The sequence below is a fragment of the Sander lucioperca genome, chromosome 7, assembly GCF_008315115.2.
Source record: "Sander lucioperca isolate FBNREF2018 chromosome 7, SLUC_FBN_1.2, whole genome shotgun sequence".
NCBI classification, from domain to species: Eukaryota; Metazoa; Chordata; class Actinopteri; order Perciformes; family Percidae; genus Sander; species Sander lucioperca.
Genome location: NC_050179.1, coordinates 42,843,223 through 42,867,673, shown reverse-complemented (window position 1 = coordinate 42,867,673; position 24,451 = coordinate 42,843,223). Strand labels below are relative to the sequence as shown.

The 24,451-nt window shown below is 41.8% G+C and overlaps 2 protein-coding genes across 5 annotated transcripts in view; one reads left to right on the top strand and one right to left on the bottom strand.

The window, feature by feature from the left end:
- The window catches only part of utp4 (UTP4 small subunit processome component), a 19,810-nt gene extending 237 nt beyond the window's left edge, over positions 1-19,573 (bottom strand). Inside the window, exons 1-17 of one of the 3 annotated variants that reach the window (XM_031297822.2) lie at positions 19,456-19,573; positions 19,110-19,273; positions 18,455-18,643; positions 17,478-17,562; positions 14,145-14,234; positions 12,200-12,411; positions 11,923-12,094; positions 7,007-7,098; positions 4,836-4,932; positions 4,541-4,605; positions 4,151-4,267; positions 3,792-3,948; positions 3,260-3,366; positions 2,313-2,408; positions 1,915-2,100; positions 1,675-1,785; positions 1-13 (exon numbers count right to left, since the gene is read on the bottom strand). The exon at positions 1-13 is cut by the window's left edge and continues 237 nt beyond it. In XM_031297822.2, the coding sequence (XP_031153682.1) occupies positions 1-13; positions 1,675-1,785; positions 1,915-2,100; positions 2,313-2,408; positions 3,260-3,366; positions 3,792-3,948; positions 4,151-4,267; positions 4,541-4,605; positions 4,836-4,932; positions 7,007-7,098; positions 11,923-12,094; positions 12,200-12,411; positions 14,145-14,234; positions 17,478-17,562; positions 18,455-18,643; positions 19,110-19,268 (1,948 nt within the window). In that variant the 5' untranslated portion in view covers positions 19,269-19,273; positions 19,456-19,573. Of the gene's footprint in view, positions 14-1,674; positions 1,786-1,914; positions 2,101-2,312; positions 2,409-3,259; positions 3,367-3,791; positions 3,949-4,150; positions 4,268-4,540; positions 4,606-4,835; positions 4,933-7,006; positions 7,099-11,922; positions 12,095-12,199; positions 12,412-14,144; positions 14,235-17,477; positions 17,563-18,454; positions 18,644-19,109; positions 19,282-19,401; positions 19,426-19,455 lie in introns of those variants that run through there. The other 2 variants (XM_031297823.2, XM_031297821.2) reach the window with 2 other exon arrangements.
- Positions 19,574-19,575: 2 nt separating this feature from the next.
- chtf8 (CTF8, chromosome transmission fidelity factor 8 homolog (S. cerevisiae)) lies at positions 19,576-24,114 on the top strand. Of its 2 annotated transcripts, XR_004897866.1 has the most exons (4): positions 19,576-19,773; positions 20,521-20,644; positions 23,194-23,517; positions 23,741-24,114. XR_004897866.1 is itself a non-coding variant. In XM_036003214.1 (3 exons), exons 1-3 carry the CDS (start codon positions 19,754-19,756, stop codon positions 23,461-23,463), a joined length of 414 nt encoding a protein of 137 aa, XP_035859107.1. In that variant the 5' UTR covers positions 19,577-19,753; the 3' UTR covers positions 23,464-24,114. The 2 variants fall into 2 exon arrangements, 1 of the variants encoding a protein (XP_035859107.1); XM_036003214.1 differs by having other exon boundaries at positions 19,577-19,773; positions 23,194-24,114.
- Positions 24,115-24,451: the final 337 nt, after the last annotated feature.

Genomic DNA, 24,451 nt, shown 5'->3' with positions numbered 1-24,451 from the left:
CACACATGAGATGCTGTAGGACCAAATATCAGGAGAACAAATAATGTCAGTAAGATTATTGGGAGCGTACATAAAACACTGACTACTGTAGCTTCAATACCCATGGAAATGTTGCTGTATTAAAAAAGAAAAAAGAAAAAAAGACGCTGTAGCCTATTCCTCCGACACGCTGTATTAACGTTACTTTTTAAAGCGCTTTCCAGGTTAGCGGGGATGCATACCGCTCAAAACCAACATTAAAAATGTAGTAAACTTCCCTCAGCGTTTAGTTTTATTGCTAAACTGTGTGTAAAATGAACGGTGACGTTAAATCATCTTTTCAGATAACGGCACTCTAGGGTACCGTCTATGTGCTGGATTGTTCCGAGGTAACTGTCGGTAGCTAATGTTAGCAGATGAGCCCATTGACAGCAACGGTAGGCTATTCATATTTATGCACAATGACAAATAAAGCAAACTTGTTAAAAAAGTAACTAGGCTACACACTGTTTTCAGAGATATCTATCTATCTATCTATCTCTTTTTTTAGTTGGATATTGAATGTGAAAAGAAGGAAATGGTTCTTCCATAACATTGCACTTTAGATGTGTGTGAATTTCCCACACCAGGAGTAATTTATATAGTTCTATTTTATAGCGATCGATTATCTGTTCAAAAAATGTTCTACGTTCTATGCAAAACGTAAAATGTTCTAAAGAAAAGATAGAAAATAAATATTTGTGTGTGCTGTAAAGTGGCATGTCAAAGAAATGAAAAGAAAATTGTAATCGGTGCATCTCTACTATTTTCACTTTGTATTTTGATAATATTGGATCGTTGAATCATCCATCGATCCAGATCGATGTATCATTATGCCCCTACCTTCATATCGAGTCTGACCTGATCAATTAAAAACCTGAGACAGGACACGTTCAGCTGTATGAAAACTGTAAGAAGCGTTTCATCCTCATAATTCTACATAGTCACTTGTTTTAGACCTTCAACAATGTTACTAAACATTTAGATCACAGGAAACTCTACACTAAAAATAATAACTAAGTTCAGACCAACAGCCCTGTGTGGAAAAAAATGCAGCCCTCATTCATTTGAATGGAGCCGTTTCATCTGCGCAGTACGGCTGCTAACACTGGGGATCCGGAAAAAACTAAAACATTCAACCAGCCTCGACTTTTGCTGCAACACAACGTAACGCAGCAATGCAATGCGTCGGCCAATCAAACACATGCAGTGCACTGGTAGATAACTATGTTTTGACATCTGAGAAAGCTTTAAACGCATTCATCTGTTATTCAAACAGAGACTTTGTGGAATACTTTCATTGTCTCAGCAGTACCTTAAACATGGTGCCACTAACGCAGCAGCACCTTGGGCTGTGTTTTGTCGGAATCATTTTTTTTTTCCCTTCTGTAATATTATATTGTCAAGTAAGGGCAGGCAAGGCAAGCATTATGCTTCTGCCTGCTCCTTCTCAAACTCACCCCTTTTTTGTTCTTTGGTGGAATCGGATTGAGTCATTTGCGTTTTATCTTTGTTTTTATCTCAGATTTTTTTTTTTCTTTTCTTCTTTTACAGTATGTTGATTGTTCGAGGTAAATAAAAACTCAAAATCACATCACCACTTAGAAGCACTGCAGCAGTTAAAGTAGAGCTCCACTGTGCTCAGTATAATGGTACCTGGAAATTCTTGCATATCTTGAAGGCGTGGCTGTGTATGATCCTCTGTGGCTCAGGAAGACTCCTCAGTGTCATCTGATTGTAGAATGGAGTCTTTGCTTCAGGGAGGGGCTGCATGTGGAAACAAAGACAATAGTATAGCATCAGAATCATTTAACCCCCCCCCCCCACCCCCAATCCTTCTTTCACTGGTTTAGTATCGACATTGGCAGACAAGTGTCAGCTTAACTGCTCACATACCAGACTCTGGTCAATGATACAGAACATGAACGTGTCATGCAGAATGATGTGAGCTGGATTTTGTGGATTGAAGGCGACGTGGGTGATGGGTGTGTCCCTCTCCAACCACAGAGAGTGCAGTCCTTGTTTCTGCAGCTTCCGACTCCACTCCGTGTACTCCTTCTGCACCAGAGAGAACTCAAAGATCTGACACACACACACACACACACACACACACACACACACACACACACACACAGGAAAATAAACACTAACGAGACCTGTAGAGTGCATCCATCTCAATATTATCTCTGAGAAACTTTATGTTGTACTCGTCTTTTACTGTGGTAAGCAGAGCAGATGATTAACAGTTCAATATAGGATAACGAGAGTCTGAAAAAACCTGGTGCAGTGTTTACCTGCTGGTCAGCATGCACCGCAACAAGGTTGCTGGTTGTTGGGTGGATGGCTATGGCAGTGGGACATGAGCTGTACACTGGAACTGTACAATGAAGCTGCAAACATACACAAGACATTGGGAGTTTACTGTTGTTGCTTTGTCTGCAATTCAAATTTTACCTATCAAGAAATAACATGGATAGAATTAGGGCTGGATCCGAATATTCGAAGATTTGTTCGATGGGTAGGTATTCAATTTTCCATTTTGGGATTCAAATGTTTGTTTTATTTAAAACGTGCATGGAGGCTAACATTTGCTGTGGCGTTTTGTCTGGATTAGGCTGCTAGCTAAGAACGGAGAAATGAGTTACAAGCGAGCAGTCTGATGTGTGTAGAGGTCTGTATGGTTATACCGTAGCAGTCTGGTGTCGTTCAGGCGATTTGATAAAAGGTACGACCGTGCATAATGCCAATACAGTGAGGCGCTGGCTGAGCCTTCATTCACAGACACTGCGTCCGTCGTCACTTGTCAGACAGTCCGGCAAACGCAGGTCTTTACGTTTATTTTGAATGCATGCGGCAAAAAGTTGAGACCAATTCAACTTTTTAGAGACAAAGCAACCCGACGTCACCCTGCATGGCCATTCATGTAATCGGCCATCAGACTCGTCAGTCCGTTTTGCGATGTGAGAGTCCTGTAACGTTACAGGAAACATCACTGCCTCTATTGCTGCCACAAAAACATTTTAAACTCTATGAACAAAAGCAAAGTTGCTTAATTCTCGCTTCATCTCTTTTCGTTCTCTCTTTCTCCGTGAATTGAAGCTGCCTTTGCGTGCGCTCAGAAAAATGTAACACCCCCTGCCGCCTGACACCGAAGCTTCAAATATGCACTGTTGATAAGTACCGAAGCTTCGAAGCTCAAAAAGAGGTATTCGGTACAGCCCTAGTTAGAGTTCCAACTCACCTTTAGCTTGTCAAGGTTGTAGACATGGATCTCACAGTCTGTGTTTGCTGTAGCGAGCCACTTGCCATCCTCACTGGCAAACAGCAGGTGGACTGGCTGTCTGGAGCCTGGACATCACACACAAAGATGGTTACACACTCAGAGTAAAAGTAAAGTAAGTAAAGTAAAGGTACGAGTGCGTAGGTAACTTAGACCGATTAAGGTTCTACTGCGGTGTGGTTATAAATGACTCATCCTAATTAAGGAAAAGAAAATCTGATTTCTTCCACTGAAAAAAAGCAAGTAACAGCTGTTGCAATGAACCCTTTACCTAGGGACCAGGATCAACTGACAGGATAGTAAAGTGAGTGTACAAATAATTTACTCAAAGAAGTGGATTTAATGTACTACTATGGAGGCAGTGCAATTTTCATCCCCCCCCCCCCAAAAGTAGCATAAAGGGATCCTGGTTTCCACAAAACTGATCACAGTTCTTGACTCGGAAATGTGCTGCTCTCAGTTCTACAATATTACAGATTGGACTCAGACTCACCTGACTTGGGTTTGAGGGTATGAAGGTATTTGCACTCCGGCTGGTTGAGGGCGACAACGATGACTGAAGAATGGCTGGAGGAAGCAAAGAGTTTGGAGGAGTCGGGGGAGAAGCAGAGCTGGTGGGCCGAGCGAAGGTCCTTGGGTAGTTTGGACACCTGGAGAGAGAAGAGGAAGGAGACGGAGAGGGGTGAGCTTCATCACGGTCATTATCTACATACAAAGTCTACAAAGAGTGTAACACTGAAATCCTGACTCCCCCTCCCCCCCCTCTTTACTAAAGATCTCATATTAACTATAACATATTACTATGTTGATGAGTGAACAGTGAGTAGTGAAGAGTGTTGATGAGCAGCCCACCTTGGTGATGCTGATGTTGTTGTTCTGTAATCTGTAAAGACGGAAACTGGTGACGGTAGAGTATGCCAGCCAGCCTCCGCATGGAGACAAAGCACTGCAGCAGATATGATCCTCTCCCTGCAGAAGTCAGCACACACAGCCAGCTTTTTGTTTCAGTACCCTCTAAACTATCCATCCATCTGTTTTTTTTTGCGATATACATATTCTTGTATGAAGGTTTAAAAAAAAAAAAAAAAAAAAAAAAATGTGTTGAAACAATTTGAGAAACTATTATTTACTATGGGGAAAACACCAATAATTAAAATAAATCAAAAAAGACGCTTCCGCTGCGCCATACAGATACAGTGAGGTTTCTTAACGTAAAACAACGATACACGCATCAGTACACACCTTCCTCTTCAGCTGGATCAGTTTCTCTGGTTTTCTCTTCACAGGTAGACTGTCACCAGGCTTCCCTGTTATCGTACACAGTATGAACAATTATTACACTATGAAAAGTCTTCTACCAGATAAAGACAAATGTTCATTATTGTTTTTCCTGTTTATTAGATCTCCTTTAGTTTTCACCATCACTTTAACTGTTTGCCATTTCTTGCATTATAATGCAGTACTATGGGTGTGTGTGTGTGTGTGTGTGTGTGTGTGTGTGTGTGTGTGTGTGTGTGTGTGTGTGTGTTTCACTCACCATGTCCATCGCTCTCCCCTAGTCTCCACAGCTCTAAATGATCAGGGAACTGGAAGAGCAGCAGTCCTGCTTTCTTTGCACAACAGACCAGGCTTCTCTACATGGAAGACAGGCAGAGGTAAGCAGGTCACCATGGGAACATTCATGATCTACATTTGCCTTGGTGCTCTTTTACAGTGCATTCAGAAAGTATTTAGACCCATTCACCTTTTTTCCCCCCATTTGTTATGTGGCAGATTAATACTTAAATTATTTCTATACATTGTTTTTTCCACTCACCAGTCTACACTCCATAGCCCATTATGACAAAGCCCAAACAGGCTTTGGGTTAGCCGGTCTCTCAGTCCCTACCACTGAAAAGCCACCCAACCGCATGACGCTTCCACCACCTGTGGGTGTTTTTTTTTTTTTTTTGCAAACTCCAAGCGGGATTTCACGTTTTTCCACTGAGGAGAGGCTTATGTCTGGCAACTCTGCCATGAAGCCCAGACTGGTGGAGTGTTGCAGTGATGGCTGTCCTTCTGGAAGTCTCTCCCATCTCGATACATGATCTCTGGAGCTCAGCCAAAGTGACTATAGGGTTCTTGGTCAGCTATCTTACCAAGATAGGCAGCCAGCTCTAGGAAGAGTCTTGGTTGTTCCAAACTTCTTTCCATTTAAGAATTATGGAGGCAACTGTGCTCTTGGGAACCTTCAACGCAGCAGAATTTGTTTTTGTAGCCTTCCCCAGATCTGTGTCTCGACACAATCCTGTCTGAGTTCTGCCAGCAGTTCCTTCTACCTCATGGCTTGGATTTTGCTCTGATATGCACAGTCAGTGTGAGACCTTATTGACAGGTGTGTGCCTTTCCAAATCTTCGCCTATTAATTGAATTTACCACAGCTGTACTTAGAGAAGAGACCCGCACACTGACCATTACGCAAGCAATAATTTATTTAGAAAAATACAACGTTTCGGTCTTACCGGCAATTTCCACTGGATGCGGAACGTCTGCGGAACGTCTGCGGAGTCATTAGGTTTTCATTAAAGTCAATGTGTGTATTTCCACTGACTGCAGAACGTCTGCGTCCCTACTCCGTCCCAGTTCCGTCAGTCCGCAGCCCTCCGGAGCAGATACGCAGAGCTATTTTTGACGGACGATGGAGAGCTCTGCAGCAATTCAGCACAATTCAGATTGTGCGGGACAGGAAGTCGAGCACAGAAACAAAATAAAACATCCGGATACTTTTCAAAATAAAATACACCGTGCTCACGGCAGGTCATATTTCCCTGCACTACACCTTGAAAACACAGCACAGAGTTGTTTCCCCTCTACTCCTCTGGATGGAAACAAACTGTTGTTGGTTTTGTGGTTCTGTTTATAGAAACTACATCCCGTTATATCGCACGAACATACGTGCATTCGCAAGATCTCGTGGTCGGCTGGCCGCAGCCGTTACGCAACAAATCCGGACCTGGTGGGTATTGACGGACGGCGGAGCGCGCAGACGTTCCTCAGCCTCATGACTGTTGTTTAGTACCCTTTGTTTTCTTTTCTTTTTTTACTTTCTTAATCGGTTCAGGCACCGTTAATTATGTATGCGATTAATTTAGATTAATTAATCACAGAGTATGTAATTAATTAGATTACATTTTTTAATCGATTGACAGCCCTATAAATAATCCTAAACATGTTTTAGCTTCATCATTATGGGGTATTGAGTGGGAACATTTCATTTAAATGATTTTAGCATAAGGCTGCAACATAAAGTGAAAAAAGTGAACTGGTCTGAATACTTTCTGATGCACTGTAAACTCAATCATGCCACACTATTAAAACAAATCAGTTTTGTATGCATTTGCTTATTGGCCAATACATAAAACATGACGCACAAAAATGTTAAGCCCTTTTCTAAACGGTGTTCTTCATGTTTTTGAGAGGTAGCGAGTGACTGTATTCTTTTTTTCTTTTCTTAAATATTATTTTTGGGCTCTATTCTATAGAACAGCTGAAGACAGGAAGGGGGGGAGGGGGGGGGGGGGGGGACATGCAGCAAAGGGCCACAGGTCGGACTCGAACCCGGGCCACCGTGGTAAGGACTGAGTCTTAGTATATGGGGCACACACTCAACCAGGTGAGCTACCAGGGCGCCCCGAGAGAGAGATTGTTTCCTACTAAATATGTACTCACATGTGGGAGAGTCATTTTGCGCAGAGCTGATTCCTGGGTGTTCTTCTCCACCTTGTCCAAGAGGGGTCGCACTACCAGCTGGGTGTCCATACCTGCCATTATTCCAAACATCAAAACAATCATCATCTTTTTGTCATATTACAAGTTCATCTTTAAGATGGAGTACAAGTCTTTTTTAGACTGTATACTTCATAGCACAGTAAATGTTCCCGTGTTTTGGACACTGCTGAATCATACAGGGTGTCTGGTTAAAGAAAGTAAAAGGGGGTTAGCCACGGAGCGACAACCTCACTAACTTAAGGTGGGCTGACCTTTAAGGTAGACCAGCTAGAGCTGTATCAATTCCAAATTTTGCTGTGCAATTAATTGTCCAAGAAAAAAATTGCGATTAACAATATTAATAGTCTTTCAGTCAAATTAAAAAATATTTATTTATGCATTACTTTTTCAAACAAATTAAAGTTTTGAATAAGTTCCAGCATATCACTGTTATGTGACCCAGATAATGTAATAACACAGGTACACAGCCTGTGAAGTAAACCACGCCTCAATATTGTCATAAAACATTGTATATTTTTTACAAAATGAACATAAAACTGACATTTACCATCAACAGTAATACCCCTTAGGAGCTCAGCTAATGTTAGCAATAAATTGCGGCTAAACAAAAACAAATGCAGATTATGTAAAAAAGTTGCGACAAAGTTAGACAATTATGGGTTACACTTTACTTAAAGGTATCTACATAAGACTGACATGACTAGGGATGGGCATGATTAATCAACATCGATAATTGATCATTAAGAATTTCGTCGATCACGTTAATTTGTTATCGATAACTAATGCAGGTTGTGCAACGTAGTGTGACTCTTGAAGCAATGAAATGAATTTCACTGTGTGGCAGCAATTAAACATTTTACCACACAGGGGCGCCATAGGCTACTCAGTTACCTGCAAGTTTCTGTTTTGATTTCAAAAGTAATCATGAAGAGGTCAAGGCGATGTGTGGCATGGGACCATTTTGATTTAAAAAATGACTTAGTTCACTGCAAACACTGCGATGCCGTGTATAAGTACAGCACGGCCACGACTCAAATGATGTACCACTTAAACAAAGTACATCTGACCCTGGTTGATGTCGGTGGTGGTGCATCCTGCTCTCAGTCTCAACCTAGCATTGTGTCGGTGTTAGCACGGAGGACCTCGATGCACAACGAGCAGACAAAATGACCCAAGGGATCTGCAAGTTCATTGAGATGGATATGCTGCCTTTAAGTATTGTTGAGGAAAAAAGGTTTTCGACAACTTATAAATTTATTGGAACCAGCATATCACATTTTGTCACGACGTTCCATCACCAGACTGGTAGAAACTCACTATGAAGAAAGGAAGCAGGAGCTGTTAAAAGAATTGAGCACCGCTGACAGAGTTGCTCTAACTACAGAGTGCTGGACCGCTTTAACAGCTGAGAGTTACATCACCACTACATCAGTGATGACTGGCAAATGAACTCCGCGGTCCTGCTCACAGCCACAGTCATACAGCTGACCACCTCGCTGAGAAAATGAATGGAGCTATAGAGCAGTGGGGACTTGAAGACCGAGTTATTGCATGCGTCCACGACAACGCGTTCCTCCCTCATCAAGCGAATGAATGTAAGCTAAACTTTTGTTTTATTTTAGTTTACATGATATACCCAATTACATGCATACTTGACTGTTATCTGCGTTGTGTTACCTATTTAGATACAGCATTTTTTCTGATTATTGATTCCCCCATCATATATTTATTTATACAGGTTGAGTCTGGTGATGAGTTTGTGTCATTCGCCCCCATGATCTCATCAATGCTGGACCCTCGTCACAAACACCTGCGCTTTCTTACACCAACACAGAGACTGGCTGCTAATGCGAAACTGGTTGAACTGGGAAAGGCAGTGGAGAACGGTAGGGCGGCTATCGCACAGGCTCAGGGAGACGAGGCTGCGTTGTCTGACACGGACGAGGGGAGGGCAAACACTGGAGTGGCGGCCTCCCAGTCCTCTGCTATGGCACAACTCCTTGGGGAGCACTATACCACTCACTGCGAGGCTGACATCGAAGCAGAACTTCAGAACTTTCTGAGAGAGACTCCCCCACCCCTGCGTGGAGGTACCCGTGCATCCCGGCAACGTCAGTCCCCTCAGAGCGGGTGTTTTCGGCGGCTGGACTGGCGGTCACCAGGTTGCGGTCGCGTCCAACCCCAGATCATGTCAACATACTTAACTTTCTCAACAAAAATCAGCAGACTGGTGCAGAAGTTGTATGTGAGTTACTAGTTATGTTTTATGAGGCTTTGTTAAGTAGCCTAATTTATTGTTTTAGGCTAATCTCTCTCACCCTCTTTCTCGACTCCGTGCCTTGAATAGTTTTGAGTTACATTTTGACGAAACCTCTCAGATCTAAGTATTATTATGTTTTTGATTAAGTTATTGTTTAACATGATTTTTTTTAAATGTATTTATTATTTGGAAACAAACGAGGGTCTCTGTTTAAGAACGCCGGCTCGCAGCTGCAGGTTCCGCTGCTTTAGAGCACTGAAGCGCATATATCTTTAAGTTTAGTTTAACGTCCAATTTAACTGCCACAAGTTGCTCTTCTTGTAATAAAGAATTCACCGAAGAACAACACGCTGTATTTTTGTATTTTCATTGCATTTTTAATTTATAAAAAGTTAAATAAATAATGAATTTTAATATAAAAATATGAATGATTAATCGATAGTTGATTGTTAATTCTCCCGACGATCGACGAAGAAAATGTAATCAAATGCCCATCCCTAGACATGACACTGTCATGAACGTGTCATAAACAAGTCATAAACGTTTAGGACATAACGCTTCTTTTAGTAAGCGTCATTCGGTTTTTGTCATGAGAAGTTAGGGTTAGAGTTCATGTGTCATGACAGTGTCATGTGTTCATGACAGTGTCATGTCACTCTTATGTAGATACCTTCAAGTAAAGTGTAACCCAATTATGTAATAATTGTTACCGGCCTAAAACCAGCTATTCTCTGAGTATTCTCTTGAGTGACAAGCCGCTCCTCCAAGTTTTGCTTTAGTGAGCTCTCCCTCGCCAACCCAGGGTTACCCTGATTAGTTATAAAACCTTGTCAGGATATTTTGTTTTATGATCCTTAAGTATTGATCTAAACTTTTCCACAGATGGGAGTTAAACTGGACTTTCATTAAGTCATGCACTTGCTGCAAGTTGTAAAAGTAGCCTAAAACTAACAAGTTACTTGTGCTTTTCATGGTGGCCCTGTAACTTGTTGAGAGGTAAATCTATGATGTATGGCCTTGCAAATAAAGACATTAGTTCTTCAAATTCACATTGTTTTTCAGTATGTACAAAATATGATTATCATAGAAACTTGTTTTATACAGTATCGACATCAGTAAATATCGGTCATAACAGCAATGTTCTGCGGATATCAGTGCATCCCTAAAAAACATTTGACCTGATGATGGTGCTACAGAGAAAGCTAAGGTAGCACCTAAGTTATTACTATTTATCCTAAAGGGGACATTAATGTCTAAACCAAATTTCATGGCATCCCATCCAATAGTTGTTGCAACATTTCAAGCATATGCACAACTGTACAGTTGTTTAGATTAAGGCTGCACGATATGAGGAAAATAGAGGGTTTTCACGACGCGTCATCAGACCAGAAGTCGCCATATTGGAGGTACTCCGCATCACAATAAAGCACAGGCACTGAAGTAGATCCCGAAAATGGTTAATTATTGCCGTGTTTTAGGTTGTACCAATAGGGCAGACTGAGAAAAACATTTGGAATATTATCGACTTCCAAAAGTTATTAAAAACCAGGGAGAGGAATGCCAGAAGTTATCAGAGGAAAGGAGGTGCTTGTGGTTGGCAAAGCTCAACCAGGATCTACGAGGGAAAGATCTGTCTTGTTCAGTCTTTGAAATGAAAAAAAAAACTATTGAGAGTCACTTGGCTACACCTTGAGTATCGCAATGATATCATACAGTTAAGGTTAGGTTGATTAAAGACGTTATTGCATTACTTACTTTGGCCTTCACAACACAACGGTCGTTAATGATTTGATACTGCGTCTCCCTCACCCATCCACACACCATCTGGTTATAAGCCTCCAAACTTTTGTAGGATTTAAGGTATTCCGCCGTGTATGGGCTCGGCGAGAAAACCAGGTAGTTGACTATATCGGTATATGCAACTGAAGGAAGAATCACCGGGTCGCCATGGGTCCAAGAAGAGGGAGCCAACTTGTAGGGATCTGCACCGCCAGTAAACCATTATTTCTCGAAATATTGTGCCTTTTCTTGGTCCAAGTCCTTCCCTATATGCCTTTGCAGCTTGGACGCGTTTTGATGAGCTTTTCTGTTGTTTAGACAAAGTATTAAAGTATCCAAAGCGCACAATACTCCATTACTCCATTCAGTTGTTTACACAGAGTGGCAGCACATCCAGGTTACCGCCCAGAACGTGACGTCGGTGAAAACCCTCTATATGCGGAATGCAATAACGTTGCTAAATATCGCGAAAGCGATATTACTTAAACAAATATTAGAGTGAACTAAGATCTGCATTTCTGCTACTTTCAGTATTTTTCTTAAATACAACAAATTGCTTGTTGAATTTTAAAACAAATAAAAAGGAAATAATTTCCAACATTATTTTATTGAATAAATTGAACATTGAATTGGATATATAAAAGGCAACACAAAAAAAAAGAATGACAGTTATATTATAAACTGCAGTTTTCTGCTGATATTTTCTTTCAACTAACAAAAAAAAAAATCTGAGTATCTTTCGCGGTATGCCGCAGCCTTTTGCGATATGTATATTGCCAGTTGCCACTCAAACACCAACAGAAGATTTAACACTGACCTCCAGAAACCACAGCGGTTTCGGTGTGGGCGAGCGCCCTCACATCATGCGAGTGGTTTTTAAAGGTCCTAGTTCGGACCCATTCCTTATCCTGCTGGCCAACAGTAGAGGAGATAAACTGAAACTGGACGACCGTGCCCTCTGAAGTCCCAGCTACCAGACTGCTCTCATCCTGTTAAACATTTAGAAAGTTTAACATTATTGATTCTCTTGGGATGTGAGACTAAAACTTCCCTCGGCCCTCAGTTCTGTGTCTAATTCTTGGTTGTACACTTACATTTGAAACAGACAGAGCCAAAACATCCCACTTGGTGACCAATTGAGTTCTGACCAGAGTTCCTGTGACTCCGTCCCAGATCTGGACCTTTCCGGCAGAGTCACCGCTAACGATGGTGTGGTCAGACAGGAAGACGATGCTCCAAACCACCACCTCTTTGCTCTTGGATGCTCCGACACCTCTTTCCACCAGCAGTCTGTGTGTGGCGCGGCCTGAAGTTCGCAAATGAAAAAATGAAAAGGTTACAATCATATTATTAGGGGATTTTTAAAAGGGAATTTTGCTATTTTTCAACGTGGACCCTGTTTTCCCATGCATTTGTGTCCAAGTGACTAAAGGCGCTGACAGACCAACACGATTATCGGCCGCTGGACAGTCTGGCGAGGTCGGTGACTCGAGTCTGTTTGGTGGTGTTCCATGCCGTCGTCAGTCGGAGGAGCCGTCGCTGTTCATTTGGGCCGATTTGACTTGTTGAATTGGCCAGTGGGCAGTCGGATTCAATGACCAGTTACGGAAATGACGAGAAGGATGAGTGTGCCGAATGCCTCTCAAAATCTGACGAAAATCTTTTAAACTGACCTTTGTCGATCTGAAATTAAGACAGATTCAGCAACTGCATGGCCTATTTCTCGCTTAAAATGTTTTCAGAGACACTATTTTCGTAAAATACGAGATCATATTCCGAACAAGCCACCATCATGGTCGGTTTTGAAATTCGGGAGAAGTCAGACCCACATGACACGTTTGTCCAATCAGCTACCAACTTGGGGAGACTGATCAGTCCGACTGCCTTTTCTGCCGACGGTCGGCCACGTGTCAGAGCCTTAATGTGAACCTTGGAAATGTGTCAAGCATTGAGCGAGAACACTGAAACTAGCAGCCGCAAACTGAGCTGCAACGTAACCCGGTTGGGAAAATGTGAAACCTCAATGTACGTCCACTAAAAATGCTGTTTTTGCCACTGACAGGCTCAGTTTGTTATTATGAGTGTCTGACTACATTATGGGAAGATGAAGAAGTTTTGTGTGCAACTTACTGATACCAGGTCAACCCAGTAACTTCAGCTCACCTCTGCTCTGTCTGCAGCTCTCCACTCTTGGAACAGCGTTTTTCTGTAGTAAAATGTGCTTTTGGTATAGGATTTCTTCTCTGTGGCTGGCAGTAGTCTTCGCCGGTCAAAATGTTCCCTTCAGACCCGATGGTCTCCAAGGTGCAGTGGATGGCGTGTTGGCATCCATTTGTAGCTGTAGCACAACTAGCCTCAACTTCAGCCTGTCTGTATCCAAAGGTAACATCTACAAAAGCTGATCTCAACAAAGCTTAACATTTTGATGGCCTAATTCAGAAAATGCGCAATTACAAATACTTTAAAATAACACAAAGCTATGCTTTGTGCACTCCCAAACAACAAACTCCTTGGAACTCCTCCTCCCCACCCCCCACACTCGCGTTCCACACTACACTCCATGGTTCCACACCACTGTCTTCCGGCAAGTCACCTCTCAAGATTTCATAACGAGACAGTTAGGTTCTAATAATAAGAGGTGACCTAATGAAGTGTAGCCGCCTATTATTATAAACTCTGCTTACCTATAATACCAATCTGAGTCAGTGGAAAAACAAGCACTTTTAGTCTACGTATATCTATGTACATTGACGGTGCGCATTTTCCTACAGGGTTACATTGCAGCCCAGTTCACAGCTGCCGGTTACAGTGTTCTCGCTCAATCAATTTCAATGATTTTTTTTTTTTTTTTTTTTTTTTTAAAATCACATTTGTCACTTAGGCACAAATGCATGGGAACTATGGTCCAGGTTGAAATGTCCCCCTTTAAGGAATAAATGGAGTTTTAAAGTCAATATACACAAAACTCATCTTATAAACTATTCTAACTGGTGGTGGGCTCTGTGCTAATATCTTCAGGATCGAGTTGTATCTACTTACCTGTCTCGGCATCAAAGATTCTGATCATGTCCATCATGCCAGCAGCAATCAGTGTACCAGAGGGATGCCAGGAGAGAGAGATAATACGACCTAAAAGATCACAGAAAACAAAATCAAAACATTGAATGTCATTAAAGTTGCGTTCACGCCTGCCTCGTTTGGTCCGTTTAAAACGAACCCTGGAGCGTTTGGTCGGATAGTCCGGTTCGTTTGGACTTTATCTGAACTCTGGTGCGGCTCAAACAAACAACTCTGGTTTTGCTTGAAAACGGGGGTCTCGGTCCGCTTCCAAGAGAACTAGAGTTCGGTTCACTTCAGGTGAGATCGCGATCCGACCCAAATACAGGAAGTGGACCAAAAACAATGCATTTACTAGCCTGCAATTTCAACCTTGCACACAATTTACGGACTTATGTGATTTAAGGGATGATAACTTTCAGATCCATCAGCTGTTCTGAGCACACATCGCTGATCATCTTTGTGACAACACATCACATCATCTCTCACTCTCTCCTTCACTCGCTGTCTGTCAGCTGCTCATTGTTCGCCTTCTTCTAAAATATTCATGGGTGTGATTGGCAAAGGACAAAAAAGCAGGAAAATATACGGTGCACCTACCATGACGCGGCGACAGCACCCCCCTCCCCCATATTTCGAGCGTGTTGGTTGGCTTCAGAAAATGGTTAAAACCCAGCTAGCCACTGCCACTGTATGTTGTGCCATTAGCAGTAAAGCTAGACCAGGGGTCATCAACTATATTTTTCCAAGGGCCAGAATTTTTTTAAGCAGACACTCCGGGTGCCGGACTTTCAAATAAAGAAAATAAAATGCATTTATACCTATTATACCTTATTTCTTTCCCTGTGCCTCGAATACTAGCATTGTAAGCTAGCTAATCAGCGGTCCGCGCTAGCTTGAAAACATGTCCCTGAGAGCGACAGAGTGGGGACACATCTGTTATTTAACCCATAGGTTCGTTTTGCGCCGGAATTGTCTTTATTTTACGTTCAAATATATGCATTATGAACAAAGAACAGTTATTATTTACAAGCAATGCTGTGCTGAGTTAGCTAGCTAGCTAACATTAGCATGTTCTTGCCTTGGAGCAAACGTACAGTGAGGAAAATAAGTATTTGAACACCCTGCTATTTTGCAAGTTCTCCCACTTAGAAATCATGGAGGGGTCTGAAATTGTCATCGTAGGTGCATGTCCACTGTGAGAGACATAATCTAAAAAAAAAAAAAAATCCAGAAATCACAATGTATGATTTTTTAACTATTTATTTGTATGATACAGCTGCAAATACGTATTTGAACACCTGAGAAAATCAATGTTAATATTTGGTACAGTAGCCTTTGTTTGCAATTACAGAGGTCAAACGTTTCCTGTAGTTTTTCACCAGGTTTGCACACACTGCAGGAGGGATTTTGGCCCACTCCTCCACACAGATCTTCTCTAGATCAGTCAGGTTTCTGGCCTGTCGCTGAGAAACACAGAGTTTGAGCTCCCTCCAAAGATTCTCTATTGGGTTTAGGTCTGGAGACTGGCTAGGCCACGCCAGAACCTTGATATGCTTCTTACAGAGCCACTCCTTGGTTATCCTGGCTGTGTGCTTCGGGTCATTGTCATGTTGGAAGACCCAGCCTCGACCCATCTTCAATGCTCTGAGGGAAGGAGGTATTTCCCCAAAATCTCGCAATACATGGCCCCGGTCATCCTCTCCTTAATACAGTGCAGTCGCCCTGTCCCATGTGCAGAAAAACACCCCCAAAACATGATGCTACCACCCCCATGCTTCACAGTAGGGATGGTGTTCTTGGGATGGTACTCATCATTCTTCTTCCTCCAAACACGGTTAGTGGAATTATGACCAAAAAGTTCTATTTTGGTCTCATCTGACCACATGACTTTCTCCCATGACTCCTCTGGATCATCCAAATGGTCATTGGCAAACTTAAGACGGGCCTTGACATGTGCTGGTTTAAGCAGGGGAACCTTCCGTGCCATGCATGATTTCAAACCATGACGTCTTAGTGTATTACCAACAGTAACCTTGGAAACGGTGGTCCCAGCTCTTTTCAGGTCATTGACCAGCTCCTCCCGTGTAGTTCTGGGCTGATTTCTCACCTTTCTAATGATCATTGAGACCCCACGAGGTGAGATCTTGCATGGAGCCCCAGTCCGAGGGAGATTGACAGTCACGTTTAGCTTCTTCCATTTTCTAATGATTGCTCCAACAGTGGACCTTTTTTCACCAAGCTGCTTGGCAATTTCCCCGTAGCCCTTTCCAGCCTTGTGGAGGTGTACAATTTTGTCTCTAGTGTCTTTGGACAGCTCTTTGGTCTTGGCCATGTTAGTAGTTGGATTCTTACTGATTGTATGGGGTGGACAGGTGTCTTTATGCAGCTAACGACCTCAAACAGGTGCATCGAATTTAGGATAATAAATGGAGTGGAGGTGGACATTTTAAAGGCAGACTAACAGGTCTTTGAGGGTCAGAATTCTAGCTGATGGACAGGTGTTCAAATACTTATTTGCAGCTGTATCATACAAATAAATAGTTAAAAAAAAATCTTACATTGTGATTTCTGGATTTTTTTTTTAGATTATGTCTCTCACAGTGGACATGCACCTACGATGACAATTTCAGACCCCTCCAAGATTTCTAAGTGGGAGAACTTGCAAAATAGCAGGGTGTTCAAATACTTATTTTCCTCACTGTATGTGTTTTTCTCAATACTGTCGACATTTAGCTAGTTGTGAATGGGGCCTCCCACACTGCTTGATCCACGCCCGGCCTTTCTCCCCTTGGGTTTTAGGTTTCGGGAAGGGAAAAATTCCACCACCCCGTCCAAACTTTTAGGATACCTGGTATCGGATTTGCACAACGCTTCGGCGTACGGTGTTTCCCTCGCTCGAAAGCTTAACAGACCTCATGTGCCTAGTTACGGTTGCTAAGCCACGATTGGCATGTGGCGGTTTTCGGGCGTGGCTTAGCGAAGGGTCAATTACAAGGGGGCAGCTTTACGCTCTCCCTGTGGAATGATCCCTGCTCTGAATGCTCAAAATGACCCGTGCCTTGCGCACCCAAATCCCAATCTCCAAAATTACCCATCCAAAACAAAATACGTATCAAATTTGTCCTTGGAAGAAAACAAAAATGGATAATTATCATTACCACACCTGGTTCCTACTGGCCATCATACACGAATACACACATTTTTCACCTAGAAAACATTCTTAGAATTTTACTATACTCATTTGTCAAGCACATGTATACATAACTGCTAGCTGAAAAGCAAAAATACCTCTAAATCTGCTTGTTCTCTTACCTTTTTGCCTGTCGAGGTTTCTTTGAAACTGAATTCTCTCCTCCAGTATTTCAAACATCTTTACTGTCCCGTCCTCACAACCGACCTGACAAGGAAAACACCCATTCTATTAATAAAGCTTGATAAGGCTCGTCACTTCACTTTCAACCGAGGAAATGTTAGCCTGGGTGGAAGAATTTTAGTATCAGGCTTAGGCTACATCTACACTAGTGGTGGGAAAACAAAATTTGAAAATTGTTTGTATTGTGATTTTTTTTTTTGCAAGTATTTTTAAAAAAACAATTCATTCCATAGACTATATTTTTTCATTTGATTTTTTTTAATCAATGATTTGCCTAAATATTTTTCATTTATACGGTACTGCTGACGGCAACTACATCATATCCCTTTTCAGCAAAACAGGCCGAGAGCAGAAAATACAAGTTATGTACTTCTTTACAGATGAAATAACTGTCAGACTGACTGATGTGCAATCTTTTTAGAAAACATTAGTTTTTAGAATTGTTGCATTATGTATTGTCTCTAGAAGTGTATTATTCAACTTTTTTTTTATAGAAGGAAAAGAAAATCGCAATATTAGTTGTTTTGAAGTCTGGATGGGCAGAAACAGAGACCTTTGGAAACGACGATGCATGTCAGTCTTAGCAGTTAGGTAGGCTTCATGCCTTTCAGTAACAGTTCCACCTCGTCACGAGTCCAAGCAAATAAATCCCTGGTCTTATTTTTCCCCATTTTTGTTCTTTCTCCAAAGTATTTTCTGTATTTTCAACTTATACATCCATGATTTTCATGCAAATGGTCATGTGATATGCATTGTCAGACATGTTATTATGGACGGAGATTAGTTCTGCTACTGGAGCTAAAACTCTTGTGTGGACAGAGATATTTTTTGTCTCAAAACGCCGCTTACAACTGAAAACATAGTAGTGTAAATGTAGCCTTAGAGTAATTATAATATCCAGAAGGTCTTGACTGACCGCTAACAGTGTTCCCTGGCTGTTGCTACTGATGGTCCAGATTGGTCCTCCATAGGCCTCCACGGTGTACCTGGGCCTCAGGTTCTCCAGGTCATACTCCGTGATCTCTCCATTCAAACCAGCACTGAATAGACGCTGGCCCACCCAACACAGAGCCTCAACAGCCCTGCCGTCCTGTCCTGGGATGACCTGTGCATCAAAATCAAAACGAGGTTATCCCTGCACATCTTATCTCCACTTCAAAGTATTTTCCTTCAAGCTAAAACCCCGCTCTTGTAGAAAGACAATAATTCAAAACTCCATTGACAAATTGAGCAGTTAAGGGTTTCTCTGTCCATCTAAAAAAAAAAAAGTGCATGATATGGGGAATGTGACTTGAAATTTAATTTAGCACTAAGGAGCACTCTTTAATACGGAATACATGTACACACTACAACAGTTATTTTATTTTGGCCGGAATGTTTACCCATCTTTAAATTTCATTAACAAAGCTTTCTTCGACCAAAAACTAAAACATAGCATGAAGACAGAGAATACATGGGATTTCATTGAACCAAGTGCTGCTCAGTTGTTAATACAGAGTGCCCAATTAGCAAATTACTTCAGAATTCCGGTAAGGTTATCTCGACTCTTAGTTTCTGAGTTGTTAAGTTACCTTTTCTTGGAAGTAGTTGTCAGCGAAGTTGAAGATCTCCAGAGCTCCATCAGCCCGGGCCAGAGCAAGCCGCTCGGTGCGGCTGTTAAACGCCATGGCTCTGATAGCAGTGGGCATGTAGTCGAAGAACCGAACACGGTGCACCTTGAACTCACCCATTTTTACTATTTAAGGAAAACACAAATAGGCAGATTATTAAAGCCAGGCAGGCGAGAGCAAAACACAACCTTTAAACCTGCTGTTCGCTAGCAAAAAGCAAAACCCTCACAGGTTAAACACGCCGAATGCAAACTATCAATTCCTTTAAGTTCAACAGTATTTAAAGTCATTATAAAACGACGTTTACCCGCTGTTGTTCTTTACGGTCACTAAACTTTCTTTGCTATTCGCTTCACACGCTGGAAAACATCAAGAACCACGTTGAGAACCTTTGAACCGGTAATGATTCACCCAAACAGGCTAAAAGAAACGGAAATGCGTCATCACACTGACAGCACGCACAGCTGGCGGGAAATCCTAGATTATGAATACCGACTTAATGGTGTTGGTTATTGTTATCAAAACAGCTGTGTTGGGATCAGTTTAATGTAAATGCGTCTTTTTCATCTTGTTAATGTTCCGGGTCTTCGCTATCTGACGGGAAAATGGTTCAAATAGTCATAAGGTAAGGTACATTTGCGATTTATAGGCAGGCTAATGTGGAGGACGTCCCCAGTAACATTAACGTTAGCGAAGTTGTAAGAGAGAACACTACAGTGAATAAGATGTAAAGAACACAGATCTCATGGACAAAACGCCGCGAACTGAAAAGTAGCTCATGTTGATATTTAAACGTTTTCTTACATTGTGCGTAACGTTACTGTACATTACATTTTGGAAGCTGTTTTGAGTGCAGTTTGGTGTGACACCCGTCACTCTGCACTTCTCGAAAATGTACCCCGTATGAAATATTATTTTCATCAAAGTAACGTTACTCCCTGAGCCAGCACAAAACATTTTTGATAGAAAAACAATGCCTAGCTTTACAAAGAGGATGTGCTATCTTCGTCTGATTTACTATACAGCAATACTGTAACTGAAAAAAACACTTCAATGTTAAGTTTCAAATGTTAAGAACCACTAAATGAATTCATAATTATAGTGTATCATTATTTTAGGCATTATGCACGACAGATATATATTTTTTAAATAACACATAAAAAATTCTCAATTACCACCCCAGTACTCCAGAGTGAGTATCGCTAGGGGTACACGTACCACCATTGGAGAAACACTGGCATAGAGCACAGGAGGTAATGGGACAAACTGGCAGCCCCATCCCCTAACAGTTTTGACATTGTACTATTTACTTTCAACTATGAAGGATTTCCAGCTATGTTTAGTTGATGTTGGTGTGTATCTGCTCCTGCAGATCCAGTGTGGATGGCAGCAGTCCTCCAGAATGGCTGCTGGTGGAGCTGCAGGGAGAGATGGTTTCCAGACACAACTCTGGTCTGGCAGGAAATGTGATGGGAGACCTGATGTATACCAAAGAGGTAAACAAAAGACTGGAAAGAAAAAGCACACAGGGCCTAAGTTTCCCCTACCAGGACTAAGCCACTGGGAATTTTGTTTTAATGTATTTTTTTAAACGTTTATTAATGTGGCTGTATGTAACTTTCAGTTTGTGTTGATTCTAGTGGCTGCTTTGGGACAAAAGCGGTAGTGTTTTTACCACACCTGTGGTCTTTTCTTTACGGTGCTGTATTGCCCACTGTATTACTGAGTAGGGATCGACCGATACTGTTTTTTCAAGGCCGATAACAATACAGATTATTAATAGTTTAAGAATCCAATAACTGATATTTGGAACCGATATGCATTTACAGTGAAAATTAAAATCTTTAAGTCAAAATTAAGATTTTGGAACGTTACAAACTCCAACACACAACTTTGTTTAAATGCTTTAAGCAATGATTTAATAAATTAGAAACTTTCAACATAATACCCAGTAAAAGATAGTCAGATAAAGTTGTGTGCGGGACATTAAGTCAGACTCCGTGGTGAGTGAAACCGAAGCAGAGGGACAGATACAGAGCTGTAGCCGAGCCAAAGTAGCACCCTTTTTAATTAATTAACTTTATCGGTTATCAGGCAAATAAAACGCAGATACAGATAATCTGCAAACTGCCAAAAAACAGGGGCCGATAATTGAAGAAGAATCTGCTGTAGGACAGGTACAGTTTAGGCCTTTATTTTGGCGCACTAACATTCCAATTATGTGTCCATGGGGACTACATTGTAAATGATATGCTAAACCAAAACAGTTGCACTGAGAGGAGACCATTGCATCATGTTACTGTATATCCTAGTCAATGAATGGTCCTTGATATAATTAAGTAATTAATAGATTAATGAGTGTTCAAAACCTTGCTGTGGGCCAATCAAGCCTTGACCTGCCAGCTTGCGTCCAAATGGACACATCTACAACAAAGTTTTCACTGCAATATTGAGTCAATGCCTGTGTCTGTTTCTACCATCAGTGTCAGTCCAGTGGTTACTCAATCTCTAAGAACATGGAAGCAATTCAGAGACCGTTTTGGCCTGCACAGATCCTCCACACTTGCCCCAGTAATTACTAATCACTGCTTAATGCCATCTAATACAGACTCTGCAACTTTGGTTCAACAGGGGCATTATGTCACTTAACGATGTGTACGACAGGGAAATATTCATGTCCTTTTAAGACTTGTCAACCGCATTTCAACTGCCTACAGCCCCCCTTTTTTGTTCTTTTTTCAGATTCAACATTTTATTCAGAAGCAGTATCACAGTTTTCCAAATTACCCTCCGAAAACGTCAATTGATACACTTCTCACGTTAGACCTTGATCAGAACAAGATAATTTCACACATCTATGACTCCTTGGTGTCGGTCGGCTCAGTTTCCCCCCATCATACTAGAGAGGCATGGTAGCAGGATTTGGGGCTTAGTATTGATGATGAACAGTGGGGCATATCCTTGATCTTGTTCAGAATTCCTCTGTTTGTGACCGACATGGGCTAATTCAATTTAAAATTATACATCAATTTCATTATACCAACCATAGAATGTCTACAATATACCCCTATGTTCAAGATGTCTGTAACAGATGGGCGCCCAGATAGCTCAGTTGGTAGAGCAGGCGCCCATGTGTAGAGGTTTACTCCTCGATGCAGCGGCCGCGGGTTCGACTCCGACCTGTGGCCCTTTGCTGCATGTCATTCCCCCTCTCTCTCCCCTTTCAAGTCTTCATCTGTCCTGTCAAAAATAAAGGCCGAAAATGCCCCAAAAAATAATCTTAAAAAAAAAAAAAAGATGTCTGTAACAGATGTGATCAATCCCCTACAAATCTTGTACATATGTTTTGGTCATGCCCCAAACTGACAAACCATTGGTCCAGATTTTTTGACACATTACAAAAAGCTTACAATGTTGTGATAGCTCCATATCCCCTCTCCGCCATCTTTGGTATCCCAATGGTTGAGGGCCTTTCCCTTAAGTCTCGCCATGCCATGGCATTTCGTACCTTGTTAGCCAGATGCCTAATTCTCCTCAACTGGAAACACGTTCTGCCCCCATCTTATGAGCGATGGATCAAGGAGGTTCTGTACAATTTTCAATTAGAGGTTATCCAAAGAACTTTGAAAAAATATGGAAACCATTTATATCTCTAATTGACACCTTAGACCGGGGGTCTTCAACGGTTTTTAGGCCAAGGACCCCTAAGCGGAACGAGAGACGGAGCTGGGAGCCCCTACTACATATATTGTATAAAACTGAGCTGCATCATTGCCAGGTTAGCTCAGTTGGTAAAGCAGGCGCACATATATACTGTAGAGGTTTACTCCTCGACGCACCGGCCACGGGTTTGGCTCCGACCTGCGGCCCTTTGCTGCATGTCATTCCCCCACTCTCTCCCCTTTCATGTCTTCATCTTTCCTTTGGAAATAAAGGCCTAAAAATGGCCAAAAAAATAATCTTAAAAAACTGAGCTGCATATCAAACTGGGTGGATGGATGGATAATCATACATTATTCGCTGTCTTTCCTTCTTCCTCCATCAGGGGGTGCCAGTGCTTATTGTTGGACATCATATTCTATATGGGAAGCAGGTCAAACTGGAGAAACCCTTCGCCGTCCTCACCAAGCATTCCAGCCTTTTGCAGGATCGCCTGGGCAGCCATGACAACGATGATGTCACACAGGTACCTATGGAAACAAACCAGCAAGGACCCACCTCCACCTCCTACTCCGTGTCTGCCGTCATCAAACGGAAGCTGATCTTTAAGACGCGCCCAAAACCCATCATCACTAACGTACCCAAGAAGCTGTAGCGGGACTGCGATTTCCTCACTGGGTCAGAGGTGCGTTATTATGGAACCCACGCAACTTCGAGGCAAGGCCCGCCCTTCAATAGCATTAACGCACTACTATTGGCCAGGCGTCCATGCTTATGCTAGGTAATGTAACCTGATTTGTTCAGGTCCTATCCCCTGACCAATCGGCTATCCTAACCTTAACCACTCAAGGTTAATGCCTAAACCCAACCAATCGAGCTGCTTCGTAGGGCAGGACTTGCCTAGAAGTTAACGTGGGATCCATAATAACGCGTCAGAGGTCCTGTGTGTGACGGGAACAAACTGATCTGGACCCGGACTTAGAAAAAACTGAGTTTAAAAGCTTGTACTTCAGTTTATGTTATCCAGCTCTGATATGATGCAGTTTGATTATATATTTGTTGTACAATTGATCAATACCTGCCAACCTTTAACCAGAACGGATTCCAACGAGAGACTTTAATGCGGCTCCTTGCATGTATGAATGAATGTTTTATTGTTTCCCTGAGATTCGTAGAAAACGTTTAAAGCCCCATGAGGGTCTAAATGTTTCAAAGGCTTTTGCACTCTGAAAAGAATCACATTGTGGATGGAATACAGAATAATCTTCTGTAAAAAAATAAATAAAATAAAGAATTTTGGAGATCACCGGCTTTAATCCATATCCAAACAAGGGACACAAAGGGAACATTCCAGATGGCAACATTATAATTTATTGTGATGGATCAGACATCTACACTGTATTGAATATGACCTTTGGTCATTGTTTTCATATAAACTGTAAGCAAATGTCCACAAGGTGAACTGTGACTTTTCATTTGATATCAGTGTACCTATTACCATTTAATATGTATCTATTTACCCACCATGTCTACTTCTACTTCGGTTTGTACCGAATTCTATTCTTTCATTCGCTTGCAGTCTTAACTAGGGTTTGGTATCGTTTGGATTTGTTACGATTCCGATGCCGAACCGGTACTTTTAA

Bases quoted from the DNA above. Each gene is read 5' to 3' on its own strand.
- chtf8 (XM_036003214.1), top strand. From the start codon at position 19,754: ATGGTTCAAATAGTCATAAG. The intron at 19,774-20,520 runs GTAAGGTACATT...CTGCTCCTGCAG, and splicing joins ATGGTTCAAATAGTCATAAG to ATCCAGTGTGGATGGCAGCA. The intron at 20,645-23,193 runs GTAAACAAAAGA...TTCCTCCATCAG, and splicing joins ACCTGATGTATACCAAAGAG to GGGGTGCCAGTGCTTATTGT.